We start from the raw sequence: 22,665 nt of genomic DNA on the forward strand, positions 1-22,665 counted from the left end.
AGGTGAAAAAGCAAACATCAACTTGCCTTATCTGCATTGAGAAAGGTGTTTTAATTTTTTTTTTATATAGAAGAAGCCATACCTCGTTTATATAACTGCCGTAATCAGGTAGATCGTTTCCAGTGCGAATTCTGTTACTATGCTGTTTGTAGATACTGATATTCACTACTAGAAACGGAGTTGGACCAACTCATAACTTTTTAGCTGGAGCTTCCTAATTACATTTTTAATAAATACCTTTAGATTAAAACTTCTACATCAGGAGTTCTTTCTAGCTGTCTTCTGATACATGTTTTAGAATTTAATAGTTTAACTTCTTAAAATTCACACTTGTACTTTTAATTGTACTTTAACTTGCCCAGCTATGCTTTAATTTTGTGTTTAGAATATGAGTTTCACAGTAGTAACCCTGAAGTTTGTGTTCTTTAGTGCTGCAAAGGGCCTCAGATAATTTAAGGACTATGATGAAATAAGTTTTCTTACATGACTCTGTGGTGTCCCACTTGTATGGGTTCATTATTGGTCTCAGAAATTTTCTGTACTAATTGAAGAGCATATAGGATTTCTATCCACCTTAGGACTTGAGTTTTATGTGCACACAGGAGCTGCATATTCAGTCTTAGTTTTGTGAAAATTCAGTCAGTACATCTCAGAGTGGTTTAGCTCACCCTGAGTAGACACCTAGTGGCTGCATAGCTCAGTAGCACTCTGGACTTGAGTATATATGGGGTCACTTTGGAGCAGAATCCTACCTTTTGTCTCAGTTATTTTTTCGCTCAGGTGTTTGGCTATTTTTGTTTGTTGGTTGTTTTTTTTTTTTCTCTCAATTAGCTCTTGATATCTGTTGAAAGAATTAATTTCAAATGTTTTTAAATACTTTATACCTTACCACCAAAAGCTTATCCAGGATTCTGTGCTGTGTGCTTTTCTCTGAAAATGCTGTGCGATGAACTTCTAATACTGTCTCCTCTTAATGCAGATAGTGTGTACTAAAATTACTAGTGGAAAAACTTACTTTTCTGATATAGTAGTTCTATACTCTGCTTGAAAATCCAAATTTAATTTTTAATAATAATGATAACAATAAATAATCTAGTTGCTAGTACACGCTTCTTTCTCTCCCTCTTCTGAACCAAGTATTTTTCCCTTTGATGTTCTAAAATGCCTGTGGAAATGTAAAAGGCTTAGAACTACTGCTCACCTCTATATCAGTTTAAAAAAAAAACATTAGGGTATGTTCCCTGCTCAAGTGCTAGTGCACAGTAAAGACAGATGGAGCATCGGATGAGCAGTGGCACAAAAGCAGCTACTTGCATTCATGTTAAATTACAGTGATCGTGTGGTTGATTCAAGATACTTAGTGATGTTTAGCAAGATGCTGTTAGTTACACTAGTCTATTTATTATTTCTAAGCAAAACAGTGTGCAAGACTTGCATGAAATAAATGATTTTACTGACAATTAGAAACAGTATCATGTCAGAATTTGTGTAACTGAAGAGTAGCTTCCAGATTTTGTCTGTCAACTTGATAGAGATGTGTGTTAGGGTTGGTATTTTGTATTTTGAGCTCAGCTTTTATCATAGATCTGTTACATTCATTTTTTCCTAGAAAACCCGATTTCCTTAATATTCAGTTATTAAGGTGTGGATAGACAGGCAGGTGTGGGCAGACAAGGTTCTGCTCTGTGCTTCAAGCTCGCTAGTCAACATGAATGCAGTCTTCTGCCCACACGATCTGCTTGCTTAGCAAGAATTTGTTTAGGCCACACACTGCTAATATTATTATACTGCATCTGGACTGGATAGGGCTTATATTTTAGCAAGGAGGGTACTTTTTTTCTCTCTCCTCTTTAAGTATGTCTTTGTAAACAAACCTAGGTGTTACTTGCACTAACATTGTTGTCAGCCATCTATTAGATTTCTGAGCAGATGATATTGAGCAATGTGTGCACTTTGAATCACAAATTGCAGTGCTTTTTTTTTTTTTACAACATAAGTTGTTGTTTGTTTGTTTTTTATCTGTTAATGTCTGTTTAGCAGATGGATACCTTAACCTTTATCTTCTAAGTAATTCTAACATTGTTTGGAATATTAACATTTTGTAAAATGTTGGGTTTCCACATCTTAGAAGGTTTGTGTTGTTTTTTTTTTTTCACCTGAGATAGCCTGAGGTCTTGAAGTGTTGGTAGGAGACATCAGAAAACCTTTCTCAGTTCTTTCTACAGGTTAAAATCTAATGTGTAATCATACATGTATTCATATGTACTGATGTTTATGAAGGAAAACAGATTTAAGCACTGCTTAGCACATGCACATCCCTGCTGGAAAGCCATAAGAGAGTCATTTGGCTTTGTCAAGGATCTGCTTAGTAGAATCCTGTGGGATAAGGCCATGGAGTCCAAGAAAGCTAGTTTAATTATTCAAGGATCACCTCTCCCAAGTTCATGAGCGATGCTTTCCAGCAAAGGAGTGAGGCAAAATTGCCTGGAGGCCTGCCTGGGTGATCAAGGAACTGGCCAAACTTGAACACAAAATGTAAGCATTCAGAGGATGGAAGCAAGGACAGGTAACCATGGAGGAATAGAGACACTATCCAGGGATGGAGTTAGTAAAGCTAAAGCCCAAATGGAATTGAATCTGGCCAGGGATGCCAGGGGCAACAAGAAGGGCTTCTGCATGTACGTAGATTGGCTAGAATGGTTTCGGTTGGAAGGGACCTTAAAGATTATCTGGCTCCAAACCCCTGTCATGGGCAGGGACATCTTCCACTAGACCAGGTTGCTCAAGGTCCCGTCCAGCCTGGCCTTGGAAAAGTCTACATCAGTGACAAAAGGAAGACTGTGGAAAATGTGAACTCTCCTGAATGAAACAGAAGAGCTGATTACACAAGACAGAGAAAATGCTGAGGTACTGAATGTGTTCTGTGTCGCAGTCTTTACCAGCAAGACTAGCCTTCAAGAATGCCAGGCTGCTGAGAGCAGGAGGAAAGGCTGGAACAATGAAGGAAGTAGTGTTGGTGGAATGGGCCTGGTCAGGGAGTGCTTAAGCATACTAAACATTCCTAAGTGCCCGTACCCTGACAGAATTCACCTGCTAATGCTGAGGAAGCTGGCAGATTTGACTGTGGGGTTGCTCTGTATGATCTTTGATGGATCATGGCAACTCAGAGAAGTGCCTAAAGACTGGAGGAAAGCAAATATAATTCCTGTCTTCATGAGGGGAAAGAAGGAAGACTCAGGAACTACAGGCCTCAATCCTTCAGAAAGTGATGGAACAGCTCATTTTGGAGACCCTTTTCAGGCCCTTGAAAGACAAGAAAATAATCAGAAGTGGTCAGCATGGGTTAACCGAGGGGAAGTCATGCCTGTCTAGCCTGATAAGCTTCTATAATAAAATGACCAGCTTGATAGGTGATGTGAGAGCAGTGAATATTGTCTTCCTGGATTTAATAAGACCTTTAACAGTGCCCCTCTCATAAGATCCTTGTAGAGTTGCTGATGAAGTACGGGCTGGCTGAGGAGACAGTGGAGTGGATTGAAAACTTGCTAAAGGGCCAGGACAAGAGGGCAGTGATCAGATCCGTGACACCTAGTTGAAGAGAAGTGACAAGAGGAATACTCCAGGGGCCAATATTTAGTGCAGTCCTTATAGCAACTTCATTAATGATCTAAATAGTGTTGTAGAGTGCAACCTCCCTAAATTTGCATGTGATGTGAAATTGGGAGGAGTGGCTGATTCATCAGAAGACCACATAGCCATCCAGAGGGGCTGGACAGACTGGAGAAATGGACTGACGAGAATCCAATGAAGTTCAACAAGAAGTTCCAAGCCCTGCACTGGGGAGGAACAACCCTATGCAGCAGTACAGGCTAGGGACTGCCCAGCTGCAAATCAACTTGTCAGAAAAGACTCTGGGTGTGTGGGTGGGGACACCATGTTGAATATGAGTCAGCAATATGCCTATGCATCAGAGAAAGCTAGCAGTACTCTTGACTGTTTCAGGCAAAGTTTTACCAGCAGGTCAAGACAGATGATCCTTCCCCTCTGCTCAGCACTGCTGAGTTTGTACCTGGAGTACTGTGACCAGTTTCGGGCTCCCCAGTAGAAGAGAGACAAAAATACTGGAAGGAGTGCCATGTAAGGCTGTGAATATGATCAAAACTGACTGGAGCACCTCTCCCATGAGGAGAGATTGAGAGAGCTGAGTCTGTTCAGTGCGGAGAAGAGGACGCTCAGGGGGATTTCAGTGTCTATAAATACCTAACAGGAGAGTGCAAAAGCAGAGCTAGGCTCCATGGTGCCAAGTGCCGAGACAAGAGGCAGCGTTCCATCTAAACACTAGGAAACAGTCTGTCACTGTGAGTGACTGAATACTGGCATAGATTGCCCAGAGAGAGGCTGTGGAATCTCCTTCCTCAGAGATCTTCAAAAGCTGCCTGAACATGGTCTTGAGCAACCTGTTCTACGTGTGCACTCTTGAGCATGGCACTGGAGCAGATGACCTCTAAAGTTCCCTTCCAACCTCAACTGTTCTGTGATTCTGTGAACAAAAAGCAATCATCTTGTTTTGATGTAGGCGTGTCATTTTATTTTTATATTGCATGTTCTTCCTCCTGGATAAATGCTAGAAGATGCATAGAAAGTATATTGTTTGTCAAGCTGTTTGAAGGAACTGATTTAAAGTTGTCTTTCACTTCACATAAAAGTAATGTTATTGGAATTTAGAATGTGGTAGAAGACTTGCATAGAAATCAGGTCGTTCTTAACAGGATGATGTTGTAGTGCTAGTAAGAAACTTAATTAATTACGTTTTAAGCTATTAAACCCTTAGCAGTATCAGGGACCTAACAGTAGTGACTTGTTTTTGTTTTTAATGTAGTATGGTTAAGTGACTCTTTACAGAAGTAAAATACTTAAAATAATGAGATTTCACAAACTGGTTTAGGTGTGCTATAGGAAAAAAAAATAGCATTGCCTGTGTAGAAAAATTACCCATCCTCCTTCTCTTCTAAAATAAGAAAAAAGAATTTTTCCTTTCCTTTTTTTCTTTTTTTTTTTTTTAGAACATCCAAACAATTCCAAACAGACTGTACGGACTCAGCCAAGAGATGAAGACTTTGAAGGGGCTCCATGGAATTGTGATAGCTGCACCTTTCTAAATCACCCAGCACTAAATCGCTGTGAGCAGTGTGAAATGCCACGATACACTTGAAAATCAAGAAAGGGGGCTGCATTGGGTTGAAAACAGGCTCTCAAGCCGACAGCTGTAGGAGAAGGAAACATGGGGAACCTTTCAGTCCATTTGCCCGGCCTTTGCCAGTCTACAATCTTCATATTGCAAAGGGGTGGGGGAAATGCGTTAAGATGTTTCTGCTTTGTGACACATGAAAAAAGAAATAAGGGTGAAATTCTTTCTTATCCTATTACGGTGAGCAAAGCAGAAAACAAAACCTGAAAATGTAAAAGGATTAATTTCAGGAAGAATGTATGCAGGAAAGCAAATAACTACTGGTGTTTAGTCCTGTGGTTACAGTTACGGCTTAGTAGCTCTTAAAAAATAAAAATAAAAAATAATTTAAAAAAAAATCAAGTTATAGGACTCTTAGTAATGGTGTGAAATGTTACACTGAACCCAAAAAACTGAAGAGCCAGAGTTGATTTAACCTGGCTACAGCTAGCTGGAAAACAAAGGCTCCCTGTGCTTCTAGATTGTAAGCTAATGAAAAAGAAGACAGGTAAATGCAACCATAAATTTTTCAATGTATAGAAAGAGGAGGGGAAAAAAACATAAAAATACCCCTCTCCTTGTTGTTTTTTTTGTAATTGCTGCTTTTTTCAGGGTAATTTATGTCTACAAAAAATTACTGTTTGAAATAGTGACCTAAGGTGACTAGATGAGATACTGTGTGAGTGCTACAGAGAGTTTAAATCAGAGGTAATTTTTTACAATCCCTTTTGCTTGTACAGTGCTCACCTGGCTGTGTCAACACTGGTAATAAACAAAGAATGAATTCTACCATATTATGGATGAAAATACTACTGCATGCTTTCATTAGGCCATTGTGTTTAAAAGCAAAAAGTATGCTTTTATATACAACGATTTCCTAAGACTGTGCTGTAGCAGCACAGTGACATATGCCAAACACAGACCACTCCAGATTTGGTTTGAAAGACTTGAGCTCAGCCATGATTATGTATGAGAAGTGCTTGTACCCAGTTTCTTAGGCTTTTTCAGCTTCCAATTTATGAAGAATTCAAAATGTTTACAGCACAGAAGGTACCTTGTGCCCCAGTTCAAAGTTAGCTGAAAAATAATCAATTAGCTCTTCAGTTCAGGTTTATTTGCACATTGTTAATAAACCAGCCTGTATAAAGTAGCAGATGGCAGATCTTGAAAAAAATTACACACTGCATTCTTTTTATTTTGATCAGGAAATATTTGCCGTAGGTTGAAGAACACAAGATTTGCAGCTGAAAATCATACTGGTACTTCCATGCATACGATATATTGTATTATAAAGGTGATTTTCAGTTTGTCTGAATGCTTCAGATTGCTGTAATAAAGCACTCATTATTTTTGGAATTGAACTTGGCTTTGGGCAGCTGAATGATTGTGTTTCAGAACCGCGATGCAGTAGGATGTTTTGTGTACCATTCAGAAGCCCGTACAGTGCATTTGAGTTTTATGGTGTAACTTTGTCAAGAATCAGAGATGAAACCAGGCGCGTCAGCTGAGTTGCAGTAATTGACTTCACGACTGTGAGGCCAAACATGCTAGCTAAACCTCACCAGGAGAGATTCAAACTATTTCATTGTAAATTGTTCTTAACTCATGGCAACCCTATCCATGTGATCAATTACCACAATTCATTTGATGCGTGATAGCATTTTAAGCTGTGGTAGAACAATCATGTGTCTGAATCCTTATTTAAAAGCAGGCAGCGCTTGTAAGAAGTGGGTGGAGGAAAATTTATCTCGATTTCGTTGCTCAATCTGGTGTCTTCTCTCCCTGCAGTTTATAAAGATGATGGTAAAAATAAACTGTGACCTTAGATGAGGAACCAGTATTTGATCTGGCATTTTTCAGTATGTTCTTGCACTAATTAAATCTTCAGCATGATTTTAAATAAGCTAAGAGAACTTCAGCAGTCAGTGTGCACCACTGATGAGCAAAACAAAGTCAGAGGCATCAAAGATAATTTCTCTCCCCTCCCTCCTTCTCTTTTATGCTATGCGAGGAGCTCATCATGTGAGGGAGAATCGCTGTCCACATAAAGTTAGAAAACAACTATTGATTGTGTTTGTGTAAGTGGACATGTTGACAAAACTGATAATGAGAAAACAGATGAGCAGAAGCATTATACCTAGGATAAGCAATACCAATGCTGCTACTGGCTGTATAATGAATTACTCAGAACAATACGGGCAACTTCATGACTTTTCTATCATGATGCCTTTGCCTTTGTATTATTTCAATTTTCTATTCATTTGTACTTCTCTTGAAATTCTAGAAGCATTTGTTTGCTGGAATACAAAATGACAGCAATTAAAATGGCAGTCAGCAAATGAGAGTAGGTGTTGTGCATCGTTATAATAGTTGTCATTTTCAGACAGAATAGATGCTACTTTTCATTAAAAATAAAAATGCATGCAGTCCAGTAATTCCCTGAACTGTAATAACCTTAAGTGCATAGTTTCTGGTGTTAACAGAGACCTGTTAAGTCTTAGCCACAGCTGCACCTGAAGAAAAAAAGGCTGCCTTTTATTTGCCAAGATACTTTTTGGAAGACTGAGTGCCATTAAAATGGAAGTGAATTCCATTGTACCAACAGTTTTACTCCAGTCATTCACTTACTCTCATTTGTTGTTTGTACAAAAAAAAAAAACAAACAAACAGGGAAAACCCTCCATTGTATTCCTTTACTTGTAAATGCCCTCGGAAATACGTTAATAGTGAAAACTTTACATGGTGCTTAAATATTTTTAGTTTCTTAGAATGTAAATTGTATTTTGAATGATGATTCATTTTCCTTCAAAAAGCAGGTGATGCTGTTCACACCCGAAATGAATTGTAGATTATGCCAAAAAAAAAAAAGGTTGGTTTGTATAATATTTATTGAATGCACATAAAACCCTGATGTCGGCTGGCATATAAAAATGCACTGTATTGTATTGTGTGTATGCGTGAATGGTGGGATGCTGATGCCATTGTGTTGAGTTAATGCACTACTTGTATTTTCTTTTTTATCCTTAATGATGGAGCTCTCCCTCAAACATGTTACTAGATTGATAGAGTTTGTAACTGACTTGGACATTCAAATATTGGAAGTGATTTCACCGTTCAGTGAAATTTTATAAAGCTAATTTTATATTTACTGTGCTATTAAGATGAAATCCCTATACTTATAGAATACTACTGTAGTTCTTTAAAAGTTTATTTAGAGTGGGGCTTGTGGAAAATGATTCAGAGTATAGTAAACCAAAAAAATTCTGAACTTTCAATCTACTTTTAATTGAACGTAATTATTAGTCTTGTTTGGTTGAAGAGGAAAGGGGTGGGAAGTCAAGCAAAAGGAAGTACTTTGTAAAATGTAGTCTTAGATCAGATTGAATTGTGTATCTGTGTGTCTGTGGTATGTGTGTGTTTCTCTTGAAATCTGGGAGGTGTGGTGAAAAGGTGTAATAATTCTTAAAAGAGCTGGTCTCAGTACTTTCCGAATATGTTATGCTACTAAATCACATTTTTAAAAATACCCTTTCAGTTACTTTATCTCTCCCAGTTATACATCTCTCCTTTCCATTTCTAAATACTTTTACATTTTAAATTGATTGTAAAAACCCCTTGAAACCGAAATAAAGATACTTGAGTTGAAATGGAGACAGGAAAAAATGAAAACAAAACCGAATGTTTAAAAAAAGAATGTGAGAATCCTGTCATCAGGATGATAGTTGCAATTTAAAATCCAGTGATACACCCTAGAATGTGAAAATGTCTATCCTGACAAGAAGTGGACAGTTGGACATAAACAATTCATCAGCTTCTTTGGCACAATAGAAGTTATGTGCTGTATATTACAATGACTCTCCATCCCGTAAAGAAAGAAGACGTGCACAATGACACATCTCATAGTCAGTACTGTTTCTATGTGCTGCTGCGTTTGTTTTGTTTCAGAATGTCAGCGTTATTTGAAGCTGGCCATGACTGAATTTTGCCAGATTCTTCAGTTTGGGGCTTTCATTGCTGTTTATGTCCATACATATTAATGCGACTATTTTATTGGTTTTGAATAATCATAAGTCAGTGGAGTTAATGCAATATTATAATCCTGGACTTTCAGAACCTTTGAAACGATTTTAAAAAATTGTGTTCTTGGAATTTATTTATTTATGGTGGCACCAGTGTATCTAATCCATATTTCCTGCTGTGTGAAACCCTGTTAAATTTTTTTCATTAAAACAAGAAGACACGATCTTGTTTAATCCTGTATATATGGTGTCTACATTCTAGATTTGTGTATGCTGTGAATGAACTTATTACTAAGAGATGAAATTGTATAAAGGCATTCAGAGGCTATGCATGCATGGTACCTCCAGAAAGTGCATACTCCGAGTTGCAGATTCCTGCAAAATAAATTAATAAAACTAAGCAAACGTCACATCCTGCATTTGTTCTTGTATGTAGTAGGAAAGATTTAAAAATACAGCCTTTTTGCTTTCATCGTCAAATTGTCTCTAGTCTTCCGCTTGTTCCTGCAGCTATGGCAGATTTCTTTCAGGGGGTGGGGATTTTCTTTTTGTGGTCAACGTGATTCTCACCAGGCAATGGCTGAGTATTGAACTGAGGTCCAGATCCTGTTTCTGTGGATGTCATCAGGCTGTATTAGCCGGAGTCCCATGGAGATGATGAGCATTCTGTGCAGCTTCTGGTGTAGAAACAGGACACAGGATGTTCTGTGTTGATAACTTTTTTTCTTGTTTTTGAATGGAGCATTGTTTTTAAAGGAATAGCTTTATACACTTATAGCAGATAATCACCTTTTGTTTGCACTTTTGATTACGGGCGTTCCAGCTTATCCTAGGCAGTACTGAGTATATGATAACGAAAATCTGTCTTCCGCTACAACCTCTAAGAGAAAGGCACTGCTTTGTGGCAGAGCAGAGAAGTTGAGTAGCATTAAAACAAATTGTCTGCATACCAATTTATTAATATGTATTCTTCATTACCTTCATAGTAACAGTTCACTGTGCCATAAAAGTTGAAAGCTCTGTAGCTGTATTACAGCTGTATTTTTATTCACATTCAATTTCAGTCATTAAATGTATTGTGGTCTAACAAACCCACTTTTACATTGGATCTTTTGTCAGCAAGTGTGTAAGAATGTAATTGTGCGTTCCTGTTGCTAAACTGAATTGACTTCTGTAGACATATCAAGTTAGGTTTGTATTTTAATCAAGCATTCAATTCTTTAACTTTAGAAATCACTGCAATTGAAATATTCATTTTTTATTTATTTAAAGGTTTTAAAATGCTAAGGTACCTTTAAAGTGTGCAATATAGCATACTCTGCTAATATAAACAGAGAAAAGTCCACACTGAAAGACGTAAATCTAACAACAAACACTGCCAACTAATTTTTTTTCCACTGAGGTGTCCTTATATAAAGCTATTTGTTTTATTCATAAGCATTGCTTGGTTTTGACAGTACTCTATCATGTCTTAAACCTGTGAAGTTTAGAGAGATGATTTCTACTGTGATGTGGTACATCTTCCAGGAATTAAATGGCAGTTCTAGAAGAGTGCTTTTCCAGGCGATTCATAATGCTGGGTAAGTAACATGTTTTCTTTAATTGCATACTGTGTGATTGTAAATACACTTCTTAGAAGGAGGAAGCTTAGATAACAATTTCATTTAAGAACTGGACTCAAATTAATGTATATTAAACAGGTTACCTAAAACTTTGTAGAAACCCTTTGAAGTTGTTTGAGAAAGGGCTACGTTAATTTTTAGATTGGCAGTAAAAAATGGGTCAGACCAGTAAAATCTTGCAGAAGTGACGTTTGTTTTACAGAATATTCTTTCTTGCGAACAGTAGTCATTCATCAAAACACTCTGAAGATAATTTATTTCCAGATAATTTATTTTGCGACTTAAAACAGTTGAAGTATTTGGTAATTTCACAGGTTCAGCTTTGAAGATTTTGACAGTTTAATTATCCCTTATTTTCACACCATAACGACCCTGTTGAAGTCAGCAAAGGCTTCTTCGATAGGTTTGCTTTTAAAAACAAAAGCAAATATATTACTGCTTTTAGAAACAAAGCCAAAAACCCTTTAAGGCTTGTAATACAGGTGACACTTGATTTTTGACTGAAGGCTTAATGGTTTTCAAAAGTGTTTTGAGAAAAGTTGAGGGATGTGGACCTAGGTGGTTTTTGTGTGTGTGTGTGTGTGTGTGTGTGTTGCTGTTATATGTAATATGCTTTTAACAATTAGTACCAAAATCTGGTGTTCAGTTGCAAAGGTGCAGGGTCGCAGTGTGCCTGCAGCTGCTGGTGGCTGACTCATTGGCTGAAATGACATGTACAGTGCCTTCGGGAAGCATCGAGCAGCCATGTACATAGGTCACTCTGAAAGTAAAGCCTCCATGGAAACTAGGAGAAATAGCAGAGTAGCACTATTTGACTGAGGAAATTCTCAGCCACAAAGCACGTTGCTTCCTCACCCTCGAAGAAGGGGCAGTTTTGGAGCTGCTTGGGAGTCAAGGACTTGAACCACCCAAAGCTGCCCTACATCAAGGCATAAGTCACAACCTGGTGAGTGTTCATCATAAGCTCTCATGGCCTCCTTTACTGATTTGTTCTGAAGTGTCCTGAACCAGCCTTGCAAATTGCTGGCATTAGGGAATATTATGGAATATATCTCCCCTTAAATCTCCTTCTCTAATTTCATTCAATTCTTAGCAAAGCTCAAGTTACCTTTGGCAATGTAAATGGGTCTCTACAGAGTACAGTGTGCTTGGGGGAGTGCTTCAGTGCTAATGAGAGTGACCATGCCTGGGGTCTGGATCCATGGATAGTAGCTCTATGTCCCATCCTGCAGGTAGGGGATAACACTCCGAACTTCAGATGAATGCATAGCTTTGAAGTAAGCAGAGTCTGAGGAACCTTTGTGTCTTTATGATGATTTGTGAGTCCTTTTCTCTAGCTAGATATCTGTATAGACTTTGCTTTCACCAGGATGAACACCTGTTCAGTGAAAGGCATCAGTCATCTTTCATCACCGCAGGTATGGAGGCCTTACTGACTGGCTTAGTTGCTGCTCCAAGTAACTGGTTTTAACTTCCTTGCATTTGTACCTCTTACAGTCATTCTTAAGCCAAATGGATGTTCTTTTTCTTTCCTTTTTTTCTTTTTTATTGTGACTGATAGTGGAATATAACCATGAATCTGTTGCTGATCATTACCTTTGACAAACTGAGAATTTCAAAGCTACAGAGAGTAGGCAGTGAGTGTGCACTGATACTCTTTGCAGTTACTGATACCTCAGGTCACTGCTGTACCACATGGAAGGAACAAAAAAAAATAACTTACAAATCTCTAAGGGAAATCCTTACAAGTATTTTTTTTGAAACTTGCTTCAGGCTTTACCATTACTTAAGTGAAACTGTTTAAGAAACTGACTGACTATTCTGTAGACTTTGTAAGGAACTTGGGCCAATGCTACTGGTAGGAATTGTCAGGTACAACAGCAGGTGCCAGACAAAGTTTGCTTATCTTGTAGAACTGACATCAAATACATGAAATTAGTTTATTTTTTTAAATGAATATTATGACCTTATCACAATTTGATTAAATAGAATGCTGTATAAGCTGCCTGCACAATGTCCTCATCTAATTGTTCATGCATTAATTACAGTATTAAAACAGACAACCATCAGATTTTCCGAGAGACTGATAACAAGATTCTTTATATTTTGAGTAGTAGCAATATTAAACTTACCAAACACGATATGATGTTCACAGCAGTGTTCCATCTTGTTTCATGGTTCATTGCCCTCTAGTTCTACTCCAAGATAAACCATATCCTTCTTTGACTAAGCAGTTTCCCCAGGTATTTGATGGTCCTTGACTGATCTTGTTTTCTGGATTTCAGAAATCTTCCAGATTTCCACTTTCCAAGTCTATAACGCTTGTCAGTGCACATGATCACCTTGTGAGCAATACTTGTGTAACTGAGAACAGAAAAAGTCCTGATAGACTAACTATGAACTTCTGTCACCCTAATCTGCTAACTCTGCATTTGAGTGCTTAACAGCTGCGTGCATACGGGATTTGTCATGAAGAATACTCTTCACCATTGAAATGTTATGCTGAGACATTATTCCATTGGTGGTAATGCCTGATGCAGCTTTTATCCTGGTGCATGAGCATCTACTCATCTAGAACATATGTGGTTCCCTCTCCCAGTTCAATCCTTTAGAAAAGCAGAGTAGGTTAGCTGTGTTACTGTGCTTTTTTTTTTTTTTTTACTGTATCCTTCTTAGATGGCAAATTAGTCCCATGGTTTGAAAAAGATTACTTTCTTCTTTCAGTGAGAATGAGGTGCAGACTGCTGGCATTTAAGATTATTTACACTATCTGTTTCGTTTTTCTAATAAATCCTTCATAGGAATTCTGTTTCTGTGAGGCTGTTCCAAATCCCAGGTCATCTAGTCCAACTCCTCTGCAGCGAACAGGGACATCTACAGCTACATCAGGTTGCTCAGAGCCTGGTCCAGCCTGGATTTCAGTGTCTCCAGGGATGGAGCCACCTCTCTGAGCAACCCATTCCAGTGCCTCACCACCCTTACCATTAAAAAAAAAAAAAACAACAATCTTTTCCTTACATCCAGTCTCAATCTCCCCTCTTTTAGTTTGAAACCATTTCCTCTTGTTCTATCACCACAGACCCTGATAAAGTGTCTGTCCTGTTCCCTCTTATAGCTCCCCTTTAGATATTGAAAGGCTGCTCTTAGGTCTGCCAGAAGCCTACTCATCTCTGGGCTGAACAGCCCCTGCTCTCTCAGCCTGTCCTCACAGGATAGTTGATCCATCCCTTGGATCATTTTTATGGCCCTCCTCTAGATGTGCTCCAACAGGTCCATGTCTCTCCTGTACTGAGGACTCCACATCTGGATGCAGTTCTCCAGGTGAGGCCTCACCAGCACAGAGTAGAGGGGCAGGGTCACCTCCCTCACCCTGGTGGCTGCACTTCTTTGGATGCAGCTCAGAATACAGTTGGCTTTCTGAGCTGTGAGGGCACACTGCTGGTTTGTGTCCAGCTTGCCATCCACCAGTACTCTCAGGTTCTTTTCAGCAGAGCTGTGCTCCATCCTTACATCCCCTGGCTTGTACTGATAGTGGGGGTTGCCATGATCCAGGTGCAACACCTTGCACTTGGATTTGATGAACCTCATGAAGTTGCACTGGGCCCACTGCTCAAGCCTGTCTAGGTCTCTCTGGATGGCATCCTGTCCCTTAAGTGTGTCGACCACATCACACAGCTTGGTGTCAAACATAAGCTTGCTGAGGGTGCACTCAATCCCACTGCTGATGTCACCGATGGAGATACTAAGCAGCACTGCTCCCAGTACTGACTCCTGAGGGGTACCACTCATCACTGACTTTCATCTGGACACTGAGCCATTGACCACTACTCTCTGGGTACAGTTGTTGCCCACTAAGTACGTAGTCATCATCCTCTATGGACAGAATTATCACCCTCTGAGAATAGAGACTCTTGTCACGGTATGTGCACACCTGACGGAGAGCCAGGGTGCCTGTACCCATTAGAAAGGATGCAGAAACACTGACTGAACTCCTAGGCAAACATGCAGCTGTCCTGGCCTCTTGCTGCAGAGACCGGGCCTTCCTTGGGTGGATCTGGGGCATGGAGGCACTGCGCCTCATCTCTGCCAGGCTATGGGTCTGGCAGCCCCAGGGGGCTGGTGTTAACGCAGAAGTGGAAATGCGCTTCGGAAGATGCAGTAGCTCAGGAGAGCGCAGCAAATAAAACTTGGGAAAGAGGCATAATGATAACATTGACAACAGAGTAATAGCAGGACATGTTAAATAAGGCTAAGCTGTTTAAGTGTATTCTGGTTGTGACAGAAATTACCTATCCACCAAAGGAGGAAATACAGATGTTTTCGTGAGCTATAAAAATCACCAAGTGTGTGAAATTCCCACATGCTGTTACTTGGCTTTGAAAATGAAAGTGGGTTTATTGCAGCAGTAAATGTGGGATGAATAAATGTTTCCCAGTAGTTTTCAACGCTGTTCCTTAAAGCTGGAAGTGAAAGATAACCACGTTGCTCTTTCTCTGGCTCACAAATTCTGCTGATAGCAAATCTGTTCAATGAGAAGTTCTCTATCTGGGGACCTGTGCTTTACGCCAAGCCACAGCTCCTTCCTGGCAATTAGGGATGCCCAACATCCTGACAATGAGCGTACAGAGATCAGTGATGGGAATCGTGTTTCTGTTGTCACTCGTCTGTGCTGCAATTGCTGTGTTGTGATTTCAGTACATTTCTCTGCTACATCAAGATCCTGTGTTTCATCAAATACCTTCAAGCAGGTAAACTGAGTATTGAAACATTAAGCCCTCCTCGTGTGGTCTGCCTGAAAAGGCCTGGTGAGAGAGTGCTGGGCTCTGGCAGCTTGCCACTCTGCTCCCCGTGAGGCTGCTAGCTGTGGGGCTGCTTGTTGTCTCAGCACTAACAAATCCCCCTCCTGATCAGAGCTGATGGGTTACATACTAAACAAAAATACAGGGAAGGAGAAACCTGCTGAAAAAATTAGAGTTGACTGTTGCTGCACACAACAGAATTTTTCAATATTTATGCTTTTAATATTAATTTGCAATAAATTGCAATTTAAATGCCTTATTTTGTATCTCTCTTTTGTCATCTTAACTGTATTTTCTTCATTTGTTTCCCCCTACCTGAATGGGTGCAGACTGCAACCAAATTAATTTTCTGATAGCTTGTGTTTTGTGTTTCTCAGTCATGGACAATGTAAACGTCCTACAAAGAGGTAAAATATATTTCAGATGTATTCTCATGCAAAGTGGTGATGAAGGTGCAGTGCATACCTTCCAGTCTCCACAGGATCTATAGAATCACTGAGGTTGGAAAAGACTACTGTGAACATCTAGTCAAACCACTGACCCATCATCACCATGCCCATTAAACATGTCCCTATCATAGAATGGCCTGGGTTTAAAAGGACCTCAAAGATCATCTAGTTTCAACCCCCCTGCTGTGTGCAGGGTCGCCAGCCAGTAGACCAGGCTGCCCAGAGCCACGTCCAGCCTGGCCTTGAATGCCTCCAGGGTCGGGGCATCCACGACCTCTCTGGGCAACCCGCTCCAGTGCGTCACCACCCAATACGTTCATGAACATATTGGTTCATGTATAAGAACTCATTTACAGGTAGAAAAAGGACCAGAACAGAACCATGGACAACTGCCAGAAAAACTGTGTTTGGACAGGTGCTGCAGGACTGTACCATCTTTGGCTGTTAGGTACATCTGGGGTTACTGCCCCCACAGCTGGTTGCGAAGCCAGGTAAGATCAGTCTGCAGTACTGCTCCAGAAACAAAGTGTTAGGACATGGCAGCTTCTTTGCCAGGTCCTGTCCCTTCTGAAATGGCCATTTGAGCACCCATTCCCCAGATCACAGGCAGGAGACCGTGCTGGGCTCTGCAGGAAGTGCTGTGCCCTTTCCATGGGAGGGAACAATGGGAAGATGGAAAAATGAAGAGCAACAGGTAAGGAGGGGATGTGCAGCTGAAGAACTGGGGATGGTATTGCTTGCTTTGTTTAAGTTAAGTAAACCTAGTGTTAAGAGTAACATTTATCTCACCTGAACTTGGATAGCTGCACATATGATGTCTACATCTGAGCTACTCATTTAGGGTCCTCTTATAAAACGGAGAGGAGCAGGCGCAGGAGTGGCATCCATTTAGCCTATGTTAGCAGCCTCATGTAAAACAACATTTATTTCACCCCAAAAGTGCCTCTTTCCCTTTGCAAGTAGAAAAACAAGCCACCTACCACCTTCTAATGAGATGAATTCTACCTTAAGACCAAATTTATATTCCAGTTATTGTAGGCTGCTTCTTCAAGGATGGTAGCAGTGAAATGCTGTGACTGATTGGCACTCAGTGGAGTGGCTGTGACTGGGGAGCAGAGTGAGGTGGAAATAGTGGGAGCATTTGGTTAACTTCTGGTGCTGGGTTTGTGTTCGTTGTCACCTAAATCTTACATTCAACCACTTATTATGGTGTGGTAACAATGAATTGTTTACCCCTGAACATGTCAGAGCAAAGAGATAATAGCAGCATGAAACACCAAACTCCTTTACTTGCAATTGCCCTCCTGTATGAACAGTCACCTCAGGCAGGATATTTCTTTCTGTGCTCAGTTCAGTTATAGATCTATTGTGAAAAATGGGAAGAATAGAAACGGCTATCTTCTTGTTTTGTTATCTCTTCTGGAAAAATAAAAAGCAGTTATCTGCCTGCCTCTCATTTTTAAGCAGTGTTGTAGGCCTCTTCTGTCACTCCAGACCTGCTGTATGCTGGAGACATAAAAAGAACCTGTCAGAAGTACATCCTGCTTTGCTCCCCTTCAGAGGCACTGCACTCTGCAAGCTTATTATTCTACATTGTTAACTCAGGCTTTGTAAACTCTTTTTTTTTTTTTTTTTTAAAAAAAAAAGGTTTGACTAATTGCAGAGTGTAAGTAGCTGATGTGCTGAAACTCACCTACTGGATAAGGCAGAGTGAACTGCTGCCCAACAGAGCTAACGCTGAGCTGTCACCCACAGGCAAGAAAAATGCTTTCAGGCCATATGCTTCATACACATGTTGCATCTAAGCCTGCAGAAAGAGGGGTGCACGAAGATGATCAGAGGGCTGGAGCAGCTCCCCTGCTAGGACAGGCTGAGAGAGCTGGGGCTCTTCAGCCTGGAGAAGAGAAGGCTCCAGGGGGGCCTTATAGCAGCCTTCCAGTACCTGAAGGGGGCCTACAGGAAAGCCGGGGAGGGACTTCTTACGAGGGCATGTAGCAACTGGATGAGGGGAAATGGTTTTAAACTGGAAGAGGGTAGATTTAGACTAGATATTAGGAAGAAATTCTTTACTGTGAGGGTGGTGAGACACTGGAACTGGTTGCCCAGCAAGGTTGTGGATGCCCCCTCCCTGGACGCATTCAAGGCCAGGCTGGATGGAGCTTTTAGTAACCTGGTCTAGAGGGAGGTGTCCCTGCCTATAGCAGGGGGGGTTGGAACTAGATGATCTTACACGTCCCTTCCAACCCAAACCATTCTATGATTCTATGAAATGGCAGACAAGCTGAGCTCACAGAGGGACGGTCTAGTAGATTGTATGCTGTGGTCTTTGGCTTTTTACTAACTGAAAATTCAGAAATGGAAAGTCCATGTCAGATGAAGACGTGATGTATGCTGTCAGAAGAGATACAGGCTATAAATTTCACGCCATCACTGGAAACCTCATTAGCATTTTTTTCCTCCTTTTTTTTTTGATTTTTTTTTTTTTTGAATAAAGTATGGTGACCAAATGTGCAATGCTGATTCTTTTCACTGCCAGCAGCTGTGCTAATAGCACTAAACTTGCATGACTCAGTTTTGCCTCTCAGGTCTGAGTGGGCTAGCGTGCTGATGAAAGCCAAGATAGCCCTTCTGTATGTACCTCTTAGCAATCATGTTGCATTTGTTCTCACCTTGCAGTACTGCAGTATTTCTAACAGGTTCATCACAAAGCCCTATTCAAGGATTTCAACCGTGTCCTACAAAGCAGCTGCATTATCACATGTTGGAATGGTGGCCCTCACCTTCCAGGAGCTGGAGAGCAAGGAGAAGGAGCTGAGAGCATGACTTCTATGGATACGGAAGCAATTACAATCTAATATGCGTTCATCTATGTTGTTGTATAAGCTAGTACACATTAATCTGCAGCGATGATGGTGCAAGGCACTTCTTGTGGCACATAATGTTTTGGTATTGTTTCTTGCCTTCTGATTTTCATAATTATTGTGTTTTTGTTAAACAGCAATTAATTTAGTGAATTTAACAAAGACAAGCTACCTATAAAGAAAAATTAGTAGTGCAATCCATAAGATGTATAATAATAGCTGTCCTGTTTTCATCTGACAGCAGCATATGGATAAGCAGGCTGTTAGGCATGGCAGAGGGCTGTGTGTGTGTGCACAGGCACAACAGGTAACCCAGCTTATGGCACACTTGTAGCTGGTCCCAGGGGAGCTGTGCACTCGCATACATTCATGTGTTAAAATAATAAGAAATGCATTACAGTGTTGAACCTATTAGAAACATACCAACAGCTGTAGTCAAATATTGTATTATAGCCACAATTCTTAGTCTAGCTTTGTATGCTTGACCAAACATACTACACTGTATAGTTTTATCTACTTTTTCGTGGAACAAAAAGCATGTTTAAGTGTTAAATTTTACAGCTCTGTAATTTTCTGCATCGTGGTGAACCTCTTAAAAAATACAAACTGGCCCTAAATAAGTGAGACAGCAGTTAGAAGAAAGATCCCGGAGCAGGAGGAGGGTTTCTAACACAACATTAGAAGCAATTCCTGTGTGCCCTCTGTAATGGTCTCTTCTATTCAGTAAAAAAAAAAAAAAAGTGTCTGGCCTTCTGGATCTAAAGTTAACCTCCTTTGTTTCCATCCATGTTTGTATGCTAAGAGCACCAAGGCAGTGGGTGGGCAGCGCTGGCTCGGTGACAGCATCACTCAGGAACAGTTATCACCAGTTGGTGCATTACCATCTGCTCAAACTTCTCTAAGTGCCCAGATACATTCTTCTGCATCCTAAAAACCACACTGGTCCAGAATACCAGGAAAGTTTCCCTCTCCCTTTCCCACAACGCAGCTTTCCAGCAATCCTGAGCTAGGGTAACAATTACTTCTCCAATAAAACAAGAGTACAGTTTTTGAGAAGCTATGCGCCTGGCCTCCATCGGAGTGACACAGCAGCCATCACCTTCTCCCAGCCCTCTCAGCCAGCTGAGCACTACTGCTCTCTCCACGTTAGGGGCACAACCACAGAAGCCCCTTATGGGTAGTTTTGGTGAAACTCCAGCCCAGGCACCATGCAAGAAAACATCATCATTGTTTTCTTAATTAGTCCTTTAAAGCAAAATCAAACTGACAACAGAATATAATCTTCACTATTAGTACTAATTATTAAACAGCTGGTGAAGGACATAATTGTAAACATGTCATGGTATTAATAAATAACTGCATCAGCTTTCTAGGCAGTTAGGAAAAGCCATTCTGCTGAGAGCCAGCATAATGTGAATAAGATGCTTTACGATGTACATGTTAACTTACTAAATTAAGTGTTCAATGTAGGTGATAAAAGCCTTGGAAACTACATCAAAGTATAACAAAAACAGAAACAGAACGCAGCATTTTTAATGTTGTACTAAGGCAAAAGAAAATAAAACTCTCTCTGTGGACACATAGAATACATTGACCAGTCCTTACCAGTTTGAAAGAAATTTAGATTGGTAAACTGGAAATCCTAAACACTGCTGAAGAGCCATAGAAAGGTTGTTTGCCCTTAGTACGTTTGAGCTGAGTCACTGCCCACACTGCAGCTCCGCAGCTGCAGCTTCAGGACCAAGACCGCATCGGTGTTTTTCGTGCTGAAAAATAACCTGCACAAAACTGCTTTCGGTAAAAGTTCTCTGAATGAATTACAAGGACAACGTTTCAAAACCTGGCTACAAAGGAAAAGAGAGCTCCCTTCCTCCAAAATGTCTACCAGACATACCCTCAGTGCTGCTGCCCCAAATTAGTGTCTGGGGAGGAAATGAATGGCAATCTCTTTTCACGTGTTTATGAATCTGTGAGGTATAGATAGTGACTAACACAGACCTCAGAAACCTCAAATGTTATTATATCCCCTGATTTCCCTACACCCGCTGTAAGTGTAAACCATGTCTGCAACAAAATCTGCATTGAAGAGAGTACCAAATCCAGAAGCAAAATTAAGACCTCTGAATGATGTGCCATCAGAGAAAGCAGCTCAAGAGTAGAGTTGTACTCAGGCCATTCCTCACTGCAAAGAGGCAGAGGAAGTTGCTGTCATAGCCTTGATTCAGCCAGGCACCTGACCGTCCGCCTGTACAGGCATGGGTACCCCACAAGAAGGCTGAGCTTGCATAGACGCACATCAGCTCAATGGCAGAACCCACAGATAGCCAGGGCATCAGCAATTGTGTGCCAACAGTTACAGATTTAGGCACGGCCATAAAGAACTGACCTTGAGCTGTTTGATGTGTTGGAGAAGTTGGAGACAAGCTCTGGAAGGTCTCTGGTGCTGGAGACAAGCTTTCATTGGTTTTTCAAGTCATCAGATGATATCTGAATTTCTCATTTTATTGTAACTGCGCAAAACAACGTAAATCAACTTAATGGATTTAAAACACTTATCAGCTACTACTGCTGACCTACGACAGTCCTTAATATACTTTACAGGAATACTGATGAGAATCCATTAACTGCTGTGTTCAGAGGGGGCCCAACATGCCTTCTTCAAACATGCAGATTATAGTACTTGAAGAGATTTCAGTGTGCAGGAAAGATATTTGATTGGAAAACACAGTTTTATGTTGAGAAGTTAATTTGAGTTTACAGCAATGTATGGAATAAATCAGCTCTAACACTGGTGAGATTTCTTATTTCCAATTCTATGACACTTTTGAATTATAGAGAATCAGTGAAGAGCGTTAAAGGAATGATCTCTTTAGAGCTCATGTACACCCTTCAGATGACTTTCAGTGAGAAAAAGCATTTCCATGCCTGCATCTTCCAGAGATTTCAATACATACTTTTAAATCTATTTGTGATTGCTAGTGACTGTAAGCTTTGGGAAAGGTACTGATTACACAAATCCTGGCACAACAGAATATGAGCTGAACTTGTGCTGAAATACGGAGGTGACTTTATCTATTAACATAATGACAAAGCATTTTGAACAAGGCTGAACGTCACAAAAGCGAATAGATAATACTTAGTGGTCCATCTCTTTTCCTCTTCTTCCCATCAGAAATAATAATTGTTTAAATAGTCCTACCTGAAGGCCTAATGTTTCTAGGAAAGATAAACAGAGATGATCACATCTTTCAAAAGTCATAAGAAATCAACCTGTAAAAATAAACATTTCTCTATTTTCTGGGAAAAAGAAAAAAAAGTAGTATATGCAATACCAAATAGTTGTCTGATAAAAGGAGAAGAAAAAGCGTAATTATTTCCTCCAAAGATAAAGTAGAAAGAACTCCACAGCAGGTCCCATGTAAAATAGAATCACAGAATCATAGAATTCAGCTGATTTGGGCTTGCTTTAGTCCCATGATGCAGCTGCAGCTATTCAGTGGCACCTTCCCAGGTACAGCTGGGCACTGGTAGGGTTTGGCACTCTACTATCCTTTCCCAGCACACTCCAATTAACCACATTCATGCACCCAGAATTTCTAGTAAATACAATACGGAACATGAAGGCTTACACTTTAAATTCTCTTAACAATACTTTTTTTTTTTTTTTTTTTTTTTCCGCAGCACAAAT

The 22,665-nt window shown here is 40.2% G+C and overlaps 1 protein-coding gene across 4 annotated transcripts in view; it reads left to right on the plus strand.

Moving 5' to 3' along the window:
• Positions 1-9,656, plus strand: part of TAB3 (TGF-beta activated kinase 1 and MAP3K7 binding protein 3) — a 44,211-nt gene extending 34,555 nt beyond the window's left edge. For all 4 annotated transcript variants that reach the window (XM_021408235.1, XM_021408246.1, XM_021408252.1 and 1 more), the window contains one exon: positions 5,064-9,656. In XM_021408235.1, the coding sequence (XP_021263910.1) occupies positions 5,064-5,212 (149 nt within the window). In that variant the 3' untranslated portion in view covers positions 5,213-9,656. The remainder of the gene's footprint in view (positions 1-5,063) is intronic.

Source organism: Numida meleagris, chromosome 1 (genome assembly GCF_002078875.1).
Source record: "Numida meleagris isolate 19003 breed g44 Domestic line chromosome 1, NumMel1.0, whole genome shotgun sequence".
NCBI lineage: Eukaryota > Metazoa > Chordata > Aves > Galliformes > Numididae > Numida > Numida meleagris.